General features: G+C 44.3%; 2 protein-coding genes across 5 annotated transcripts in view; one reads left to right on the top strand and one right to left on the bottom strand.

Annotated features, from left to right (window-relative positions):
• The window catches only part of sos2 (son of sevenless homolog 2 (Drosophila)), a 37506-nt gene extending 26132 nt beyond the window's left edge, over positions 1 to 11374 (top strand). Inside the window, exons 10-23 of the mRNA XM_071497730.1 lie at positions 126 to 781; positions 882 to 963; positions 1116 to 1238; positions 2801 to 2913; positions 3121 to 3343; positions 3482 to 3601; positions 3686 to 3848; positions 4951 to 5068; positions 5194 to 5366; positions 5462 to 5578; positions 6381 to 6645; positions 7146 to 7187; positions 7335 to 7438; positions 8179 to 11374. Of these exons, the coding sequence (XP_071353831.1) occupies positions 126 to 781; positions 882 to 963; positions 1116 to 1238; positions 2801 to 2913; positions 3121 to 3343; positions 3482 to 3601; positions 3686 to 3848; positions 4951 to 5068; positions 5194 to 5366; positions 5462 to 5578; positions 6381 to 6645; positions 7146 to 7187; positions 7335 to 7438; positions 8179 to 8682 (2803 nt within the window). The 3' untranslated portion in view covers positions 8683 to 11374. The remainder of the gene's footprint in view (positions 1 to 125; positions 782 to 881; positions 964 to 1115; positions 1239 to 2800; positions 2914 to 3120; positions 3344 to 3481; positions 3602 to 3685; positions 3849 to 4950; positions 5069 to 5193; positions 5367 to 5461; positions 5579 to 6380; positions 6646 to 7145; positions 7188 to 7334; positions 7439 to 8178) is intronic.
• On the bottom strand, positions 10084 to 19850 carry LOC139632657 (rho guanine nucleotide exchange factor 33). Of its 4 annotated transcripts, none has more exons than XM_071497736.1 (16): positions 19700 to 19850; positions 19219 to 19444; positions 18759 to 18877; positions 18217 to 18261; positions 17813 to 17977; positions 17448 to 17548; positions 16984 to 17117; positions 16401 to 16521; positions 15925 to 16063; positions 15709 to 15813; positions 15536 to 15625; positions 15114 to 15259; positions 14663 to 14773; positions 13104 to 13776; positions 12198 to 12301; positions 10084 to 12094 (listed from the first exon to the last, which is right to left on the bottom strand). In XM_071497736.1, the coding sequence occupies exons 4-16, from the start codon at positions 18256 to 18258 to the stop codon at positions 11992 to 11994; spliced, it is 2034 nt and encodes a 677-aa protein (XP_071353837.1). In that variant the 5' UTR covers positions 18259 to 18261; positions 18759 to 18877; positions 19219 to 19444; positions 19700 to 19850; the 3' UTR covers positions 10084 to 11991. The 4 variants fall into 4 exon arrangements, with proteins under 4 accessions (XP_071353837.1, XP_071353836.1, XP_071353834.1 ...); XM_071497735.1 differs by having other exon boundaries at positions 16984 to 17120; positions 18759 to 18911; positions 19700 to 19848; XM_071497733.1 differs by having other exon boundaries at positions 16984 to 17120; positions 19700 to 19848.
• Positions 19851 to 19894: the final 44 nt, after the last annotated feature.

The following is a 19894-nucleotide window of genomic DNA, read 5'->3' as shown; positions in this document are numbered from 1 at the left end:
TCTTCTGATGGATATAAACACTTCAAATAAAACACAGAAGAAGAGTAAAATATGGATCTTTAATGTTTGATTTATGCACCGAGCGCTTCAGTTTTCTGACTCCACCCTTCACTCCTCCCTCACAGTGAGCCCATGTACCGCCTGTACAGCAGGCAGGTTCGTAGCAAACAACTCGCCATCAAACGCATGAACGAGATCCAGAAGAGCATCGACGGCTGGGAGGGGAAAGACATCGGTCAGTGCTGCAGCGAGTTCATCCTAGAGGGGCCGCTTTTACGAGCGGGCGCCAAGCACGAGAGGCACAACTTCCTGTTTGATGGCCTGATGATCAGCTGCAAGGCCAATCAGAGCTCACGGTTGCCAGGGTCGGGCAGCGGGGCGGAGTACCGCCTGAAGGAGAAGTTTGTCCTGAGGAAGATCCGCATCGTGGACCGCGAGGACTCGGCGGAGCTGCGGCACGCCTTTGAACTGATAGGCAAAGATGAAAACTGTGCAGTTTTCTGCGCACGGACAGCAGAGGAGAAGGCGGCGTGGATGGCAGCGCTGGTGACTCTGCAGTACCGCTCCACTTTGGATCGCATGTTGGACACTGTGCTGCAGCACGAGGAACAGGCACATCCTCTAAGACTGCCCTCCCCGGAGGTTTACCGCTTTGCTGTGCAGGACTCTGAGGAGAATATAGTGTTCGAGGACAAAGTGCAGAGCAAAACAGGCATCCCCATCATTAAGGCCGGCACAGTGGGCAAGCTCATAGAGCGGCTCACCTACCACATGTATGCTGGTAAGAGGCTGCGCTACATCGACTCGCAGAAAGAGAAAACTCACAGACGCATTGTGAGGTTGATTATCTGTGTTGTCTAATCTTTTCCATCTGTTTGTAGATCCTAACTTTGTCCGCACGTTTCTTACCACATACCGATCATTCTGCAAACCACAGGAGCTTCTCACCCTGCTGATAGACAGGTACGGTTTAGCAAGAACACCTGTCCTCTCACACGTGTCTTTATTGCAGTAGCTTAATGTGATACTATCAGAACCAGAAGGATAATCGTCTTCACCTGGACACTTCACCCTGACAACTTGAAATATCACACGTCTGATTGTTGTTTTCTCAGGATCGAGATCCCTGAGCCAGAACCGACGGAGGAAGACCGACAGGCTCTGTGGAACGGCGATCAGCCGATGGCGGCTGAGCTCCAGAGGTTCAGGAAGGAGTATGTGCAGCCGGTCCAGCTCAGGTGTGTGTGACAGCTGTCCAATCAGAGCTGATGCCGTCTCAGCTGATTGCTCCTGTGCGACTCCCCAAAGACAAAGAGCAGCAACTGCATAAATAGCACAAACTAAGGGAAATAACAACAAGAAGAATTGGAAACGATTCTTCAAAAAAACACGGACATTTTCTAGGCAAAGATGTTGGTCCAGAAGTGGTTTGCACTGATTTAAGTTTTGGGAAAGACTTGTGTTGATTAGGAATACTATACCAAGGAATAGTTCAGTACTACTAAAAGCAAATTAAGCATCATAGTCATAATCCAGAAAAAGGACAACAAAAAACAAAAAGTCCAAAGAAGATAAAACGTTTTGAAAAACTGAGGCATGAAATGAGCCGATTTATTGCTCAGCAGAGCCTTAATCTAATGTGATCAACTTAAATTGCAGTGTTAAATAACTGACTAATTTCTGTGATGATTAAAATCGAACTTTTACTGCATTTTACTGCAGAAATCCGGCCATTAGTTAGTTTGAGATGTCTCTAAACGTGTAGATGAACTGACGAAGCTTGTTCTAGCATCTTGAACTGTTTTCTTTTATGTCCTAACAAGGGCTTTAAAAATGCCACAAAGATTTCGTGTGTCTTTTGTCTTGTGTTGTTGTTTGGCTCTTTTACACTCTCCTGTTAAGGCATGAATGTTCTCACAGAGCCACAGAATCACTTTTGTACGAGACTTTCAATCCTTATAAGGAGCAACAGAGTCGGGAATAGTCTCTTCAGCACTGTTAAAAACTGTGACTCTCAGTATCAGACTGCAGCGCTGATGTAGTGAAGGGCAGCCGCTGTAAAATCCTTTAAACTTGAGTCACAGTAACAGTTGAAACACAAGTGGGCTGTTCGTCCTCTGAATTAACAGTGTTTTTGAAGTCAGTAGTGAGGGCACAGTGACAGGTTGAGATAAAAATATTCAACAAGGTTTGTTCACATTTTAGAGTTCCTGCATTAGGCAACAAAAAACAAATCAAAAACATCAATAATCAAGTATTTGATCATAGATTAGGGTTGGGAGTTTGGTGTCAGGCAGTGTGGGTGGTCTGTCGTTACATAAACACTGTGATGTGGCTCAAGCGTTTATTTTAAAACCGGGACACTGGAAGTAGGTGAAAATACCTCTTAAAGCGTGACTTTTGTCCTTTAAAGCACAAAACGTCTCTGCTGTGTCTATTTTTAAGTTTCCACTCTTTAGAAATGTTAACTGACCAGGGTGAGGGATACACACTAGCCACCGTCCAAAAACCCTTCAACCCTGTTTGTTAAATGTCTCGATTTTATTTCATCAGGAATCTCTCATCCGCTCGTGTTTCTTTCTGCCTCTTCACCACCAACTGTCCAACAAAAACAAAAATATATTAAAAAAACATTGTGTGGTCAAACTGTTAAAAATGTGTCACCACTTGAGGGGGTGAAAATGTTTTTGCTAGTGAACAAATGTGCATAAATGGATAAGTATTTTCAGTTTGCATAGCTGTACAAGGAGGACAGTATTTATTTAATTAGTTAATACTGCAACGTGTGTTCACTTCGCAGGGTTCTCAACGTTTTCCGTCAGTGGGTCGAACATCATTTCTACGACTTTGAGAACGACCCGGAGCTGAGGAGTCGACTGGAGGAATACATCACCAGCAAAATTCAACTGAGAGGTCAGAGCTACACGCAGGATTTACTCCCCCCTAAAACTATTTTTCATCGTTCTCTGCTTAATTTCTAAGTTGTACTCACATTAAATTTTGTCTGACATGTTAATGATGTTTAATTGATCAGTGACCCAAGATCTTTTTTTCTGTATAGCAGACCACAGGCACGAGGAAACAACAACCAATAATATGTGATATTTATTCTGTTTTTAGGCAAATCCATGAGAAAGTGGGTCGAGTCCATCAACAAGATCATCAAGAGGAAGCTGCAGACGCAGTCGAACGGCGTCAGTCACAACATCACCTTCGAGAGCCCACCTCCTCCCATCGAGTGGCACATCTGCAGAGCAGGACAGACGGACTTGTTCGAGCTCATGACCCTTCACCCCATAGAAATCGCCCGCCAGCTGACTCTGCTCGAGTCTGAGCTCTACAGGTGAGCGGATATAGGCTTGTGATTGGACTGTTGGCAGGTTAAATCAGTTGAATCAGTTTGTTTACACAGATAAATGAGATAATCTGTTGGCGGCTGGTGTTGCCTGTCTGAGAAATGAAAATCCTGCTTCCTCCACAGAGCTGTGCGGCCGTCCGAGCTGGTCGGCAGCGTCTGGACCAAAGAGGACAAAGAGAAGAACTCGCCAAACCTGCTCCGTATGATCCGTCACACCACAAACCTCACACTGTGGTTTGAGAAGTGAGTCTGAGGCTTCAGGTATTTCATTCACAAGAGTCCCAGCTTGAGCAGAGGTCTCTGTAACTGTGTGTGTGTCGTTCTCAGGTGCATTGTAGAGACGATGAACCTGGAGGAGAGGGTGGCGGTGTTATCACGGGTCATAGAGATTCTGCAGGTTTTCCAGGAGCTCAACAACTTTAACGGTGTGCTGGAAGTGGTCAGCGCCATCAACTCTGTCCCTGTCTACAGGCTGGACCACACCTTTGAGGTGAGTCGCTCTCTGGCAGCAGTCTAACAAAAATCAACAGGTTACATGCTGTAATTTCATCTGTAAGAATCTGGAAGTTTACTCCGTTCATGACTGTAACTGTTCAGACAAACATCGTCCACTCATTAATCACAGAGATGAAAATCCCAGAGCCAGAGTGTCCAGAGAAGCTGAAGCTGCTCATTAAACACCACAAAATAAAATTAAAATTAAATGGATGAAATATGCAGAGACAACTTAGATATTTTTAAATCTTTGCTAATGGTCTGGGAAGAAGAATTTTACTGAGAGAAACTGTATTTGACCTGATGGAAGCACCAGAGGAAAGTCCATGTTTTAGCCCAAAGCAAAAGGTTCTAGCCTTTACATACGGTGGCCATTCTAGAACAAAAAACAGACTCAGCTTGTCAGCCTCAGCTTCACACTGACAAACTAGCTCAAGTTTCATTAGACCAGTCTGTAGTTCATATTTAGGCTCAGCCTCATAATGATGCTCCCATAATAACCTGCTAATGTTAGCATGTAAACATTCTCACACAGTTATACTTGGTCCAGGACTGATGAGTCTGAAAATGTCCTAAATCAGCCACCGTACAGAGCATTCTGACATTGTTTATATGAGGATAAATCAGAGCTGAAGCCGACAGGTCACTAGTTTTACAGTCATTTTGTCAAGTGAAACAAAGGAGGATTCATACTGTGTCCACCTCCAATGTCTGAAAATTTTCCAATAGTGGTGAAATGATTTCACTGTGGATCAAATTGTTGACTGATTAACCAACACGTCCTTAAAGTTGACCTTTGGGTCGGGTTCACAGCTCACAGGAATCAGAAATACAGTGCAAATATGCAAACGCAGACTCTGATTTGATTCTAAATGTGACTCTGATTTTGTGAGCTCGTGTTTCCTGCTCAGCTGTTGTATAATGCAGAAGCCCTGAGGACAAACACTCCGTCCATATGGTGCTGAGCCTGGCTCAGAAACTCACTGGCACAACACTTATGTTTTCGTTTGTCACTTTGACGCATTTTGGTTCTGTCAAGCACTGAATCTAAAGTTGAACCTAATTAATGGGACGTTTTCTCCCTCCTCTGCTCGCAGGCAATACCAGAGAGGAAGAAGAAAATCCTGGAAGAAGCTGTGGAACTGAGCCAAGACCATTTCAAGAAATACTTGGCTAAACTCAAGTCAATAAACCCACCCTGTGTGCCTTTCTTTGGTAAGTCATCTACAGTGTGACTACAGCTGTTCTCTGCATTTAGAGTCAACATTATTTATTAGAAAACCAGCAAGTGTTTTTCCGTTACATCTCTTGACCACCGTGGAATTTAACTTGATCCTCAGGTATCTATCTGACCAACATCCTGAAGACGGAGGAAGGCAACCCGGACTTCCTCAAACGCCACGGCAAGGAGCTGATCAACTTCAGCAAGAGGAGGAAAGTGGCTGAAATCACAGGCGAGATCCAGCAGTATCAGAACCAGCCATACTGCCTGAAGGTGGAGCACGACATCAGGGTGAGAGCTCGCTCACACAGTTGTCCCTCTGGTTTCTGTGAACAGGTTTACCACAGATCCTGAACTCAGAACTTGTCCTTTCTTTTAATGCACAGAGGTTCTTTGAGAACCTGAACCCGATGGGCAACAGGAGCGAGAAGGAGTTCGCTGACTACCTGTTCAAAATGTCGATGGACATTGAGCCACGGAACTGCAGACAGGCTCCCCGATTTGTAAGTGTTTGAACTGCGGCGTTTCAGAAGTTAGTGAAGTTCATGTTTGTGCTGTTTTAGTTTCAGTTCTCTGCAGGTCAGAGGGAAAAACATGATTTAGATCCTTAATGATGATCAAAAACCAACCGTGTTGGACAGCAGTTCTGGTTTCTGGGTTCATTTTTGCCAGTTGGTGCCACAGATTTGCTAGGTAGCTGCTCCAGAGGCCTCATCAGAGGAGCTGTGAACGATGTTTTCATTCATTTAAAGAGCGAGTTTGCATCAAAACATATTTACTCACAGACATGCACTTAGTTTTATTTTTTTATTTTCCCTCGATCCCCCTCAGATTTATGCTACTACCTCAATAAAATGGAGGTTTAAGTTTGGTTTCTGCTGCTCTAAACATTGAAAACTGGAGCTTAACAAAATTCAGCAGCAACATGTCTCTTCAGAGATAATGTCCCTGTTACTCTGATGAATCCACAGATCTCACTGCAGTTTTCAAAAGTAGCTCCACAGGACTGATTATTATATTTTATACCAAGTTTCTTGAGATGAGGAAAAACCCAAAACACAATCACATTTGGGCGAGAAGGGTGAGTCTACAGAACACTCTTGTCAGGGAAGATGACATTTCAAATTAGATGGGAAAAACAAATGGATTTTGAATAAACTTTATCTGCTGCAGTGTGAACAAAAAGCCTTTTAATCATATTTGAATTCCAGGAGTTTCAGTGAGCAGTTCTTCCTCAGAGAAAGACCGAAGGGGCTCTAAGGGTGAAATATTCCTCTTCTCTGAATTTCTGTTTTCCTCCTGTAGCCCAGGAAGACAATGTACACTCTGAAGTCCCCGGGGATCCGGCCTGTACGAACGTCTACCTCTGGCACCCTGAAGGGCCACCCGGTCCCCCTGGAGAGGGAGCCCCCACACAAGATCACCTTCCGGAGCATCGCTGAGACCGAGCCGGAGACGCCGGCGTCGGCCTCGGTGCCCACCTCTCCGAACACGCCGACCCCCCCGCAGTCAGCCTCCTCTGACCTCAGCTCAGTGTTCATGGAGACCGACCTCAACAACTCCCACGGCGGTGAGTTGAGCTGATGCAGACTTCCCGCCGCCGTTCAGTTTTTACGCTTGTATTCAAGACACAGGAAGTTTCTAACATCTCTGCAAATATCGGAGAATTTTACAAGTGTCAGTTTACCACATGACGCTCAGTTCAGCTTTAGAGGGATTCACATTACACACATTACACACTGCACTGTTCTGTTTGTGTGTCTTTATACTGTTTTTTGCCATTTCACATAATTTGATATTAACTGTTGAATATGGGAAGTTTGATTACGTGGTCTGTGTATCTCATCCCTAAGATGCCATCTTTAACTGCTGCTCAGTGCAGTTTCCCAAGACGGTGGCGTTTATCTTTTTCTGAACAATCATGAGATTGAGAGGAAAAGTTTGGGATGTTTAAACACAGACGCTGTTTCTGTTTTTGTGTTCAGAGCTCGGATGTAAAAGGTGAAGAATGCAGCTTTTTGTCAAATCAAATCTTCATCTCCTCTCTTCTCTCTCTCTCTCTTCATACAGGTAGTAACCCCATATTTGTTTCAGTTATTCTGCCGCCTTCAAGTGAGTGTGGAGTTTGCTCCTAATTGTTTTCTATTTTACTGTAATTCTGTTTGCCAGTATTGTAAGGAATCATGCTTATAGTCATTTGTTCATCCATTCAGATTTTTTTTTTTCCTAAACTCAATAAGAGTCTGTTCTTCCTCCCAGAGTCCCAGTCTGTGTCTTGCGGCAGCCTCCACCAGCTCGGGGATGAGCAGCTCAAGCCTCCACCTCTGCCACCACGAAGGAAAGATGCAATGTCTGAAGCCAAAGTAAGAGAAGTGCATCTTTACTTTCCATTATATCAATAACACCTGTGATACCTGGTAGAGCTCATTCCAGGAGGACTCAGTTCTTATTATTAATAATAATAATGATAATGATAATAATAACACCTTACCTCAGGATTTCCCAGTATTTCTCCTGAGTGCAAATTCAGGATTGTTAAGAGACTTTAGTGCAGATTTATAAAAATACCACAGAGTGTGAAACCTAATGTTTGATTTGTTTTAGGTGTGTTTTTAATATTTAAAAACAATAATGATTAAAATATTAAACTGTAACATCAGTTGAAACCTGCTCAATAAATCCTGCTGGGCTGGTGTTTCACGGCTCTGATGGGTTTACTGGGACTGAATCTGATCACATCGCTCAGAAGCATGAAGCTGATGATGGTGTAGACCAGCTGTTCCCACAGTTTTTGATTGTGAGCCCTGATCATTAATTTCATGTCTGCTGGTTGTCACCAGTCCAGCAGATGTTTTTTTTTTTTGGCATAATTTTTTTTAGAAAGAAACATTTATTTGGTAATTTACCAAAAAAAGATTATTGGGAACTTTAATAAAATAAACATGACCTTACATGACAGAAATATGTTTTCTCTGCGTTCCTCTTCTGTTAATCATCTCTGGACCATTAAAATTAACTTTTGACCCTTTGTGGGGACCCAACACCCATGTTGGGATCCTCTGCTCTGCACCGTATCATAAACTCCACCCTCTCTGTGTTTCAGCTGAGCACCATGTCCGACAGCCCTCCGGCCATTCCTCCCCGGCAGCCCCCTCCTCTTCCCAGGAACCAGCCTCGCCCGCCGGTCTACAACGGCCCCCCCATGGACGGCCCCCTGCCCAGCCCGCCTCCTCCACCACCCCGTGACCCTCTGCCCGACACGCCTCCCCCGGTGCCCCAGCGGCCCCCGGAGATCTTCATCAACTACCCGCCCCTGCAGCCTTCCCCAGTGGGCCGATACCACTGGGACTTCAGCAGCTCCCCCAGCTCCCCCAACACCCCACCCAGCACGCCGTCTCCTCGCGTCCCCAGGCGGAGCTGTCCACTCAGCGCCAGCCAGAACAGCCTGTGCCCCCTCCCTGTCCCCATCACGGCTCCACCTGTCCCGCCTCGCCACAACTCCAGCCCACAGCTCCCCAAACTCCCACCAAAGACATACAAAAGGGAGCTGCTGCAGCCGCCGCTACAAGGCCTCTCATTGGTGGAGAACACCGACAGCAGCCAGTGAGTCTGCTCTGCTCTGTTCTGAAACACCCTGAAATGCAAACTTCAAACTGTCTCCTGCAAACTACGACACAGTGGACTGAAAGCTACTGATCAGAAAGAAAAACACTGCTCCACACTCTCTCAAATCCACCCGCCCTCCCTCCGCATCCACCAGTCACACCCCAGCTGTGCCTCTCAGGGGATCAGTAGCTCCGCTTTCACCATAAACCCTCTGTGCCAATGAGAAACCCACACCGGTGTGCCAGCTAACAAACAAGGAGCCGAGTGTTTGTGTCTGTCTGTGCTGTACGGAGCGAGAATGTTTGTTCCTGATGAAAAGTTCTCACCCCTCAAACACTTCACTTACACGTGCCCCACGTCCCACTCCTCCATCACCTCGGTGGGGTGAATGTGGGGTGGAGGGGGCCTTGGACTTTGTAGCCTTAACTGTCATGCTTTGTTTCTTTGGGCATTGACATCATCCGGAGTCCTGCTGCAGCTCACAGATTCCTGCGACCTCTCTCCTCCTCAACGATCGACGTAGACGTAGCTCTGTGGCGGCGCCTGTGAGCAGCAGACATTTCCACTGACTTGTGTTTCCTACTAACTGAAAACAAACAGTTGCCAAAGTCTTATTTTATGCAGGGGGATAAGGGATTTTCTTTTTTTTAAACAAATGTGACATTAAAAGACACACAAACAGGAGGCGACACTGAATCCCCCACCTTGTATCTCAACTGTACACTGTGACTGTAAAGACGCGAGTCAAACTGTCTGATTGTGTTTTTGTTTTTTTGTCTGAAGACAGGCCTCTCCGCAGCCACATAACGTTGCCTTTTAAAAATCTAACAGCGGTGACCTCTGACCCCCCAGGCTCCAGTCCTCTCAGCCCGAAACGAGAGCCAAGAACACTCCATTTTAATTTTTTTTTTTTTTTTTTTTTTTGCACGTCAAGCCCGGGCGAAGTCAGCAGGTTTGGACCAGACAGAAAGATTCCTCTGCGGTGTGCGACAGAGGGACGTCTGCCACGATATCAAGCAGCACCAATCCAGGGCGAAGAGCGAGAAAAAGCTTTTCTCTCTCCCACTTTTCAAAAAGCCGATGTCTTAACCGATCCCCTCATCGACGTGCGCTGCTGTCTGACACTGTGCTCCTCTCCTGAAGCCCTCATCACCAACTCTTCTTCATCGGTATTCAAACTCAGCACTGGAAGCACGCAACCTCCCACCAAAGCTGGGTCAGCTCCCCCCCAGCGGCTGCTCCAAATACCTACTATTAAAAAAACAAACCAAAAAAAAAAAAAAAACAAACCCATGAAAAAGGGGAACTTTTTAACCCAACTTCTTCTTTATCTCTCCCTCGTTCGTTTTTCTGCTTGAAACGTTTTTGTTTCACTTTGGAAAAGACTGAAATAATCCATGCATCATGCTCAGATGTGCCTTTTATTTTGTTTTCTACTTTACAGAAATAAGCAAATGGTGTCTAAAATGCTAAAAAATAAAGTTGCCTATGTAATGTTTAGAACAAAGCTATACACTATGAAATTGTACATGTTTGTGGATACTGTGTATATATAACATGTATACACTAACTAAATAATTTGTATAAAGTGACAAGTTTTTTTCCCCCCTGTTGTATTGTACCCTCATCCGCATCTGTTCAGTCAAATATTGCCTAATAATCCAATGCTGCTACAGTCGGATTTAAAAAAAAGAAAAACTAAAAAAAAAAACAAAACTAAAAAACAAAACAAGAAAAAAAAACAGGTCACTGTCACTAACTTACTTACAGACAATCTCCAGTTGAAACACTGGGAGTATTAACTGAGGAAAGCCATTTTTTCTTCCCCGCCCCTTAGCTGTTTTAAAGCAATGGAAAAAAAAAACACAGTTGAATATGCCAAGCACTTACTTAGACGTGTGCTTCACTTTGTACATCTACTAATTGCCTTTTCTCCTTTTCAAAGACTTTTTAATGCTAACACTCATTAAACAGAGGTCGGAATTGTATTGAAGTTGCAGTTGAATATATAAAGACGTATATTCAGTTTGCAAGTATTTGAGCATAGTGAAGAATTGGACTTTTTTTTTTTTTTTTTCTGAAAAACACACTTTGTGCACTTTAGGCTGTACTGTTGACGAGCCACGGCTGTTATAGGTCACGTTTGTAAATGCAGTGGTCCTATGCAGCTGTTAAACTCACTTTCTACGCGGATCAGGGCAGAAAAAAAAAAAAACACGAGTCTACCATCTCACTCCGATCCCCTCAACGTTTGTAACAGACGCAGAAACACCTGAGGACGTCTGATCACCACAAGCTGGATCTCAGCAGATTTTTAAAGATCACTCGTGCCCCCTTTTTTTTTTTTTTTTTTTTTTTTTTTTTGTTTGTCTCGAGATTAGGGCAGTTTTTGGAGGATTTCTTTAGTTTGTTTAAGCGACAACTGAAGTCACATCACTTCACTGTCTTCACTCATCTTCTGTCCATTTGCCCAAGTTTCCCACGTCAGTATTGTTGGGGTTCATTTTGCCAAGTTTTTTGTTTTCTGTTTCTTTTTTTAAGCCCCAACAGATGAACAGACTGGTTTTCCTCCGGTGGCACTGTAACAGCTTGATCCAGCAGTCAGTTTATTTGATGGTATGTGGCCTTTTAACTGCTTTGTATTAATGGTCTTGATGAGATTAATAAATCACCCAGTCTTATTTTGTACTGAACTACTCATCTCTCTTGTTCTTTTTTCTGTTTCTGTGAATCCACTTGTCTCAGCTGTCGCAGCAAAGTAGAAAAACACTGAGGATTTAAAGGAATAGTTTCACGTTTTTGACTCTTATTTGCTTTCTGCTGAGAAGACTGACATTATTCTTATTTTTTTTAAACTTATTTTGAAAGTACAGCTAGCATCTGGTTAGCTTAGCTTAGCATAATCACTGGAAACAGCACAGTAACAATATTCTATTTATATAATGTCATCAACATCTCAGCTCCAGTTAAAATAAAATATGGTAGAAGATTAAAATGGGATTTTTCAAATGGGAGTCTGGTAGGAAATGCTTCAGTCAGACTGTAACCCTCCAAAATGCTGAGATTTTTATCCTAACACAAGTTTTAGCTTCAAAAGAAAACCGAGAAATAAATCCCTGTGCTCAGGCTTTAGTTTCATCGCGTTGTCGTTCATGCAGTTGTGTTGCTGTTGTGGCCTTTTGGGGGAAAAGAACAAACCAGCCCATGACAGGAGACACAACTTGGGCTCAGGTTCGGTTGTGACTTCAAAGCTCAGTGTGCGACAGTTTTTGTTGATGTAGTGTTTGTCTCTTGAGGAGGACGGCGGGGGTCAAACAGTGCTGCAGGGTCCCTCGCTGTCCTCGCTGTCGTCCCACAATCCTCCACTGCTCATCACCGCTGCGTGGTTACCTCGCTGCTGAGCCTGGCCGGGTCTGAAGAGAGACAGACGATCGTCACTGATCAATCACTGTTTTCATAGTGTTACTGTTGGTTTCCTGTATCACTGTCAGAACTCAACTTGACGAAGCCTCTTACCTCAGATTTTCTCGGCTCGGGTTGAAAGTCTGAAAGCTCGGCCTCGCTGGAGCTTGAATGGGGATGAAGCCCTGTCTGTTGTCTTTCTCTGGAGCTGAGTCGACCTGGTGGATACACACAGATGTCAGGGAATCTGGGAATGCTGTCTGGGAATACTGGCATCAGATGATTTAAGACAAACTGATGACATGGTATTTGGAGATAAAGTCGAAGCCTTATATTAAAGGGGGTTCACCTTTTTTTCACATGAAACTTTTACCTGTCGGGGTTTGTACAACAGCCTGTGAGAACAGTTGGATAAAAGAACTTTGTCACCACAATTTATAACAAAAAAACCCTGCAGGAACTTTTACCAGGCTGAATTATGGGAAGTGTAGGATCTTGTGTTTTTGACTGTTCAGTTTAGTTACTTCAGGCTAAAAACTAAACCAGACTGGTGTTATTCAACTCTGACAAGAAAACTTTATTGATAGAACCACCGGGTCAGAGAGATACTGTGAGGAAAGGCTTTAAACCTTGTCATCAGTTCTGAATCGAGCTGACACAGAAATATTAATGTAATTTTTAAGGCAAAACTGAAACTGTCATATGGATATTTTATCATATCTTTGGGTTTTTGACTGTTGGTTGAAAAGAATAAGACATTTGAATACTTCTCCTTGGGCTGTGGTAAATTAAATCAGGCTTTTTTTAACTATTTACTGACATTTTGTAGAACAATAATTACATTAGACTATAATTATAATGATTAGTTGCAGCCCTGCTTCTGAAACTAAATGGAAGCCAATGAAATGATCAAATTTGTTGTTTTTTTGTGAGGAAAGGTAAGAAGGGACCTGCAACAAGAGATAAGTGCATGTACACGGCAGGAGACCAGTGAACCCAGTGAAATAAAAGCCTCAGCACCTGCTTGGACGGGTCATCCCAGATGGGCCTGAAGGCACTTTTCGGATGCAGCGGCGGCGACCCTTTCCTGACGCTGACCAGCCTCTTCCCGTAGGAGCTGACGAGACACGGCGTGAGCCCGTCCACGCACGACCCCGCCGTGTTTCTCAGAGGAGGATGAGGAGTTAATCTGGGAATCTGCCACCTCAAACACACAGTCCTCTCCCGGGGCTGCTGCTGCTGCTGCTGGCTGTACGAGGGCTTCAGCAGCACCGGCACCTGGCTGTCCTCCTCTTCGTCCTCGCCGCTGTTGCTGCCCATCGTGTCCCTCCGCAGGGTGCCGTCAGGGCTGCAGGAGGTCACAGAGGAGTAGTCGAAGGCCGAGGTGTCGTCGGGGTCAGTCTCGCAGTCCTCCAGGCTGCGGTTCCCGGGGGGGCCCTCCAGCTCGTTGGTGCCTTTCCCCGTGGGCTGGCTGAAGGTGCCCTGACCTGAGTCGCTGTTCTCTCCCCATCCTGCGGCGTCCGGGGTGAGGAGGGAGCAGTAGGCGTGTCCGCAGTCGGGGGCCGGCTGGTTCAGGGAGGTCCGGTCTCTTCCGCAGCCCTTCCTCCTGACGGGGCTGCAGGACCAGCACTCCACACGCATGGAGTGGTGTCCGTCCACGCCGTTTGTGAGGGTGGCAGCCTGCTGGGGGTCTCTGGGAGGGGGGGGGGTTACTGTTCATGAGTTTTTGACTTGTACTCCACTACATTTTCTCTGACAGCTGTAATTACCTGTTACTTTACGGATTCAGATTTTAAATTCAACATAAGATCAGCTCATACTAGTCGAGCTCCTCTTTGTGTCCTGTACTTTCCTTCCTTGTCCTTTTTCTTACTCCTTTTCTTTTCCCACCACCTCCTCCTTTCTTCTTTGTTATTTTTTTTCCTGTTGCTTTTACTCCTTAGTTTCTACTGAAAATGATTTAAAATCATGAAAATCCCTAAAACCAGAGATATGAGTTTTTTTCTACTTTTATATAAGTACCTTTAGATAGTTAAACTCCTTTTCTTGTTCATTCTTGTTTACTTTTACCTGAGAAAAATCATTTGAGTGCTTCTTTCCGGCTGTTTTTTTGGTGCAATTTAATGTGGCTGCTGCAAAACACAGGTGAACATCAGAGGCTTTATTTACTGGAAATGATCTGCATTCACATCTCCCTCCTCAGTGTGAGCTACACAGCCACATGAGTCACGACTGGTGAGCGTCAGAGGTGGGAGCAGGATGAGAATTAACACTTCCTGCCTCGAAGCCCAGAGCTGCACGTTGCTGTTTCACCAAAATCTGTCTCACAGCTTCTCCCTGCACCAGACTTCATCTATTTTTTGCATGTTTTAACCCATTTAGTGCAAAATTAAATGCAACAGTAACAGAACGGAAATGAAACTGCATGATGCTCGAGTCTCTGGAAGTTGATCTTCATGTTGTACTGAATTGAGTAGATGCCTGCAGAGTAGGGACCTAAAGTTCATGAGCTTATCATGAGCTGACATTATTTCTGCAGGTGTTCTCCTGATCGGGGGCCAGCAGAGGGCGACACTCACCCCTGTGCAGCAGAGGTTGACTCCTCCCTGCCTCTCTGAGACTCTCTGGTCTGTTGGCTTCTTGTGCAACAGTTTTCTGAGGATCCACCGGCCGCAGCATCAGAGCAGCTGCTGCTCATGAGGAGGATAAACAGACATTTTTTACCTCTGAACGTGTGAAATTCGGTTAAAAACACAGAAACGCAAGCTGCTATTAACAAACTATGACTTCAAACTGTCCGCTGATAATCACTACTTATCATTTACACTTAGTTTGAGCTGATGAATACCTTTAACTGCTTCAGTAAGCTCTAGGTAAATGTCATCTTTATGTTGTTAATGATAGAAGAGCTGTATCTGAAAAGCTGCTGCTCCACAATCACACACTGCATTTATTTGGCTTTTCAAAGTAAAAAAAAAAAACAAACTATAAAATATCAATAAAAATAAACTGTTATCTGATGCTCTAAACCTCTGTCCAGCTCCTTCTCCTTCCTCCCAGCGGACGTCTTGCTCCAGGGTCACATGACAGCGAGACAAGACGCCCCTCAGCGCTCGCTCAGAGCCCAGAAGGAGGCTGCAGTCAGGATGCTCCTTACCCGTCCACTGCAGCAGGTTCTACAGAGGGAGAACAAAGGAAATTTGCTGAATTAAAATTGAACTAATAAAGAAGAAATTAACCTTAGATATATTTGACCTTGTTTCCAAACCTAATAAAATGTAATAAAAGTGGATATATATCTGGATATCTGGGCTCCATCCCAAAAAACATCATCATGGTTCAATTTTCAATTTAAATCATTTTGTGTTTGTGTTTTTTTTAGCTCTGCCCTCCCCGACTTTAAGGTTAGTGTGGCCCCGCAGGAACGGGCCTCACAGCCGCCGCTGACTCACCTGAATGTGACTCAGGTAGCTGTGTACACGAGAGACGGGCGCCAACAGCAGGGAGAGCAGCTTCATTTCCTCCCTCTCCATCTGGCCGCTCTGCAAAACCAAGAGAAAAAACTCCCCATCAGCATATCTGCTCTCACGAGTGAGTGGTGCCGATGTTGCAGCGCCTCATTCACCTGCAGTTTGTGGCCTTTCTCAGGATGATTCAGTCTGTTGAACTCCAGCGACAGGAAGGACGCCAGGGTGGTCGTGTATCCGAGGTACATGTCTGAAAAAGCTGTCTGGACAGCGCAAAGTTAGAATAAATATGAGCACCTGCCCCTCAGCGTTCAGCGGTGTGACCTGAAATCATTAAAGATTTAAAAAATTAAAAAACCAAGGCATCATCTTACGTCATTTTGGCCGATAAGCTGCACCAGGATGTCTCCAACCAGAGACTTCCAGTGTTCAGCAGAGAGTCGCTCCTGCAGGGTGTTTCTGAAGAGGAGATGTCTCTGTAGCAGCTGCTCCACAAACTTCAGATACGTCTGACTGAATTCAAGAGAAAAGAAAACTTATTTTACAGTCAAATATTACAAGTCATGTTAACAAGAAACAGGCATTGACATTTTTACTGTAACACCTGCACAATCATGCAGAATTTAATTTCCATTTCTGCCTCTGTGCTGCAGAATTAATGTTCTAAACATTTCCTCCTTTGTGCAATCAGATGTCAAATGTTGTGACTTAATGTGCAAGAAAAATGAGTTTGGCTGAATTTTCTTCCTTTTTAGGCAGTTTCAAGATCGCAGCCGCTGGAAAAACAGTCTGAAGTTTCTCACTTTCTACTCACAGTCTGATAAGTTATAATCATAAGTCCAGCTCTTACTATGGCTCCACAGTCATCTGGTGAACGGGTGGCGTCCTGTACTTGTCGTACAGCTGGTTTAAGGTGGAGACGTACTCCCACTCAGAGTGCAAAAGCTGCATCGCCACCTGATGTCGAGCATCTGCACAGAAAAGATCCGACTCAGCTCCACAGATTTGCTTCTTCTCAGTTTCTTTAATGACATTAGGCACTGTGTGGCAGTCTGACGGAGACTGGATTCAAGCGCTAACATCTGCTGCTGAAGTGCTGTTTAGCAAGGAATTGAACAGTGGTTGACGCCTTAAATAGATGTGCTAAAGAGAACCTGCCAGTCAAACAGCTCTGAACATGAGGTTAAAGGTTCTGTAAAATCTAAATCTCTCTCCTGTTTGCTTATTTTGTTCCTGATGCCTGTTGTTGTTTTGAAGCTGTTTGAGGAAATACACTCCTCTACATTTTTGGTTTTAAATTTTTAAAATGTTGGAAAAATGGGAACAGTTGAAAGCAGCAAATGTAAATTTTTTATGTGCTCGCTGTGGGATTGACTTTTCTCCAAATACCTGCAGAAGTCAAACTATTTCACTTCTCCCGCTCTGAAACACACCTGTGCCCTCGCTCAGTCCTGCTTTGAGGCCCTGCAGGAAACAGTGCAGCAGCAGTTTTCCTCTGGACAGACAGGCGGGTGGAGCAGACGCACACTCACACCGACTCCGTCCACCGGCCGCCTCTGCTGCGTCACTGCTGCACAACAGTGGACAGATGTGTGGCTGCAGGTTTTACACGTCTCCATGTTGTATTATGAAGCATAGCATATGTTAACTAGCACTAGATTAATTAAAAACAAACAAGATTTCTTTACAGCTGCAGGTTTGTATGACACTAAATTGTGTTGTGGCCCCTCTTTTATGTTTGCGCTCTTATTTTGAAACAGAACCTACACTGTGAACTTACTTGTTTATTAGAAAAGGACCAACATATCAAAGTAAATGATGCTTAACACATTTACTGCAGTTTGTAAGTTATGTTAGTTATTATTGTGAGTTAATATGGGACTCGTGTGTGTTTTACCTTTCTCTCTGTTTTGATGTGGAGCTCTTCCCGTCCTGCGGAGGTCTCTGTCTGTTACTGTACAGCTGCAGGATCTGACACCGCATCACACCAAGTTCTTCCTGTAGGAGGACGAAGCACTGAGACTGAAACGGGCTTTACTGTCCGAGCATCATCATTAAACTCTGAGTATTATCTGTTGTGGATGCACAGAGTGGAGAGAAGGAAGGCCCTGCAGTCAGAGGATGAATATTCCCCAAGTCGCTTCAACGTCTTTTTCTTTTAATTCTGTGGCTTTTTGCACAGTTGTTGTGTTTATGTAACCAAACTCCTCACTTTGCATTTCTGAATATTTAAACTGAACATTAAAATCTCTCCATTCTCACCCTCAGCGACTCGACCAGAGCCTCCAGACGAACAGCCTTCTTCTGGCAGCTCCTCCTGTTCTCCTCCAGCTCCTCCCTCAGGAACGTGTCTCCATGTTGGATCTGACTGAGCTCCAGCAGAGCGCTGCTGAAACCCGTCTTCAGCTCCGAGACCATGCATTGTAACTGAGGGGGCAGCAGGTGTAACGTGTTAGTCAGGAAAATTCAGATTTATTGTGACAAGACACAGCAGCACTGATCTTTTCATTGATATTGGTGTGTGTTTTGGTCCTGGATAGATGCGCTCTCGGACATCAGAGGGGATTTATTTCCCATCTGCTGCTAATTTAGCTTCTTCTCATTAAAGCGAAGTGTTTCTCTAACAAACATCACCAGGCAGGCTGATGAGGGAAGGTGCAGAATACCTTGGAGATTTCACCGACAAGCTCGGCCTCCTGAGGCTTCATGACCTGTGCAGAGAGAGACACACAAACAAGCCTGTTTGCAAACACTCCGTGGTTGATCTTCACAAACTGTGCGGCCAATAAGACCTGTATGATCCTCTCAGCTGAGAGTGAGGTGCAAAGAGAAAAACAGAGCGTTGACTTAAACCGAGTCTGTGCAGAAAAGCTTGTTCTCTTGTGTAATTCAGATAGGTGAGCAGATACAGATGCACAATAGGAACAAAGGGGAGAAGTCAACCTGTTTTTCTCTCAGTAACGTGAATCCTTAACCTCCTTTATAAGCAAAAGCTCCCACAGATTATAGGAAACACACAGAAACCGAATATCTGCATGGAAGTTGATTTGACTAGTTGTGTTTTTACGCACAAAAATACAAATTCTGTCAACATATTTTTGTGTTAACCAATACGTTAAAGCTTTTACATGCACCTGAGGAGTTGAAATTACATTTGCAACCTGTTTGAATGACTATCGGTGTCTATTTTCTTGTTTGTTTGTGGTACCTGCTCAGATGTTGCCCCTGCCAGCAGCCCCTCTGCTAAGGAAGTGGCGAGCCAGCCAAAGAGCTCAGCCCTGCAGGGGAAATGGCTGCAGGAGCCAAGATCCCTCCTTATAAGTGTTGCTGACAGAAGGACAGGCACGAATCAGCAAAAACACTGGAAAATGCAATATGCTATTAAGCCTTATATTTTAAACTGCAAATAAACACAGCAGAAATAACTGAGATGTAGATCACACTGTCTTTTTTAGACGACTTCAGGAAACAAAATGTGTAGAAATCACTTTTTGTTGTAGGCTGCAAGACTGTGATGCACATGTTTGCTGCTGAAAAGCATATTTCTAATATTTCCAAACACAACTATAATGTCAGTGGTGTCCAAACACCCAGGAATCCCTTAGACATCTCACTCAGAGACTGACTGCTGATGCAAAAGATGCAGAAGAAAGCAGCAACAGACTCACCTCAGTCACGGCTCCTCAGAGTTGCTTCTCCAGACATGTTTAAAGATGCTGTGAAGGTAAAAAACGGATCAGCGCCCTGTGTGTGCTCCTGTGTGCTGAAACCTGGCCTCGGTGCTGGGGAGTCTGCTGTGCGCTGCTCGGTGCAGACAGCTGAAGTCCTGCACGACGCTCAGCGAGCAGCTCCGGGATCTGCTGGGTCAGGTCCACTATCAACCAAGGGAACGTCCTAATGGAAGAGTTGCTTTATAATGGAGTTAGTGACAGCAGCGCATCTATATAAATATATTTCATTCTATTATTATTCTGTTTATGTTGTTTTTTTCTTTATTTTTTCAGCATTTAAAATTATTATTTTTTAAGGTTTTCAATATTGAAGTGAGAAATATTGTCATTGGCGGCTTGATTTCCTAAGAAGATGTAAGAAAACATAAAGAACTGTTGTATTATTTAACAAAATAAATAAAAACAATAAGCAACAAACCTAATCCTGTATAGATGATTGTGCAAATGTAATGAATCCAGAACCAGGACCTGATGACGTCAGCACTGCAGGAAATATAAACACAGGTATAAAACTCCTCGAGTACACGTATTAAAGTATTAAAGTATTAAAGTATCGCGCTGAAGTACAATTTTCGTTGTGTAAATATCACTTTCACTCCGCCCGTGTGCATCA

Source organism: Trachinotus anak, unplaced genomic scaffold (assembly GCF_046630095.1).
Source record: "Trachinotus anak isolate AG129_WGS33_773 ecotype Australia unplaced genomic scaffold, CSIRO_AGI_Tana_v1 ptg000015l, whole genome shotgun sequence".
Taxonomy (NCBI): Eukaryota; Metazoa; Chordata; class Actinopteri; order Carangiformes; family Carangidae; genus Trachinotus; species Trachinotus anak.
Note: the sequence above shows the minus strand (reverse complement) of the source record. Positions and strands in the feature narration are given on the sequence as shown.

Bases quoted from the DNA above. Each gene is read 5' to 3' on its own strand.
- LOC139632657 (XM_071497735.1), bottom strand. From the start codon at position 18,258: ATGAAGCCTCAGGAGGCCGAGCTTGTCGGTGAAATCTCCAAG. The intron at 15,814-15,924 runs GTAAGATGATGC...TGCGCTGTCCAG, and splicing joins AGCTTATCGGCCAAAATGAC to ACAGCTTTTTCAGACATGTA. The intron at 13,777-14,662 runs GTGAGTGTCGCC...CCCCCCTCCCAG, and splicing joins TCAACCTCTGCTGCACAGGG to AGACCCCCAGCAGGCTGCCA.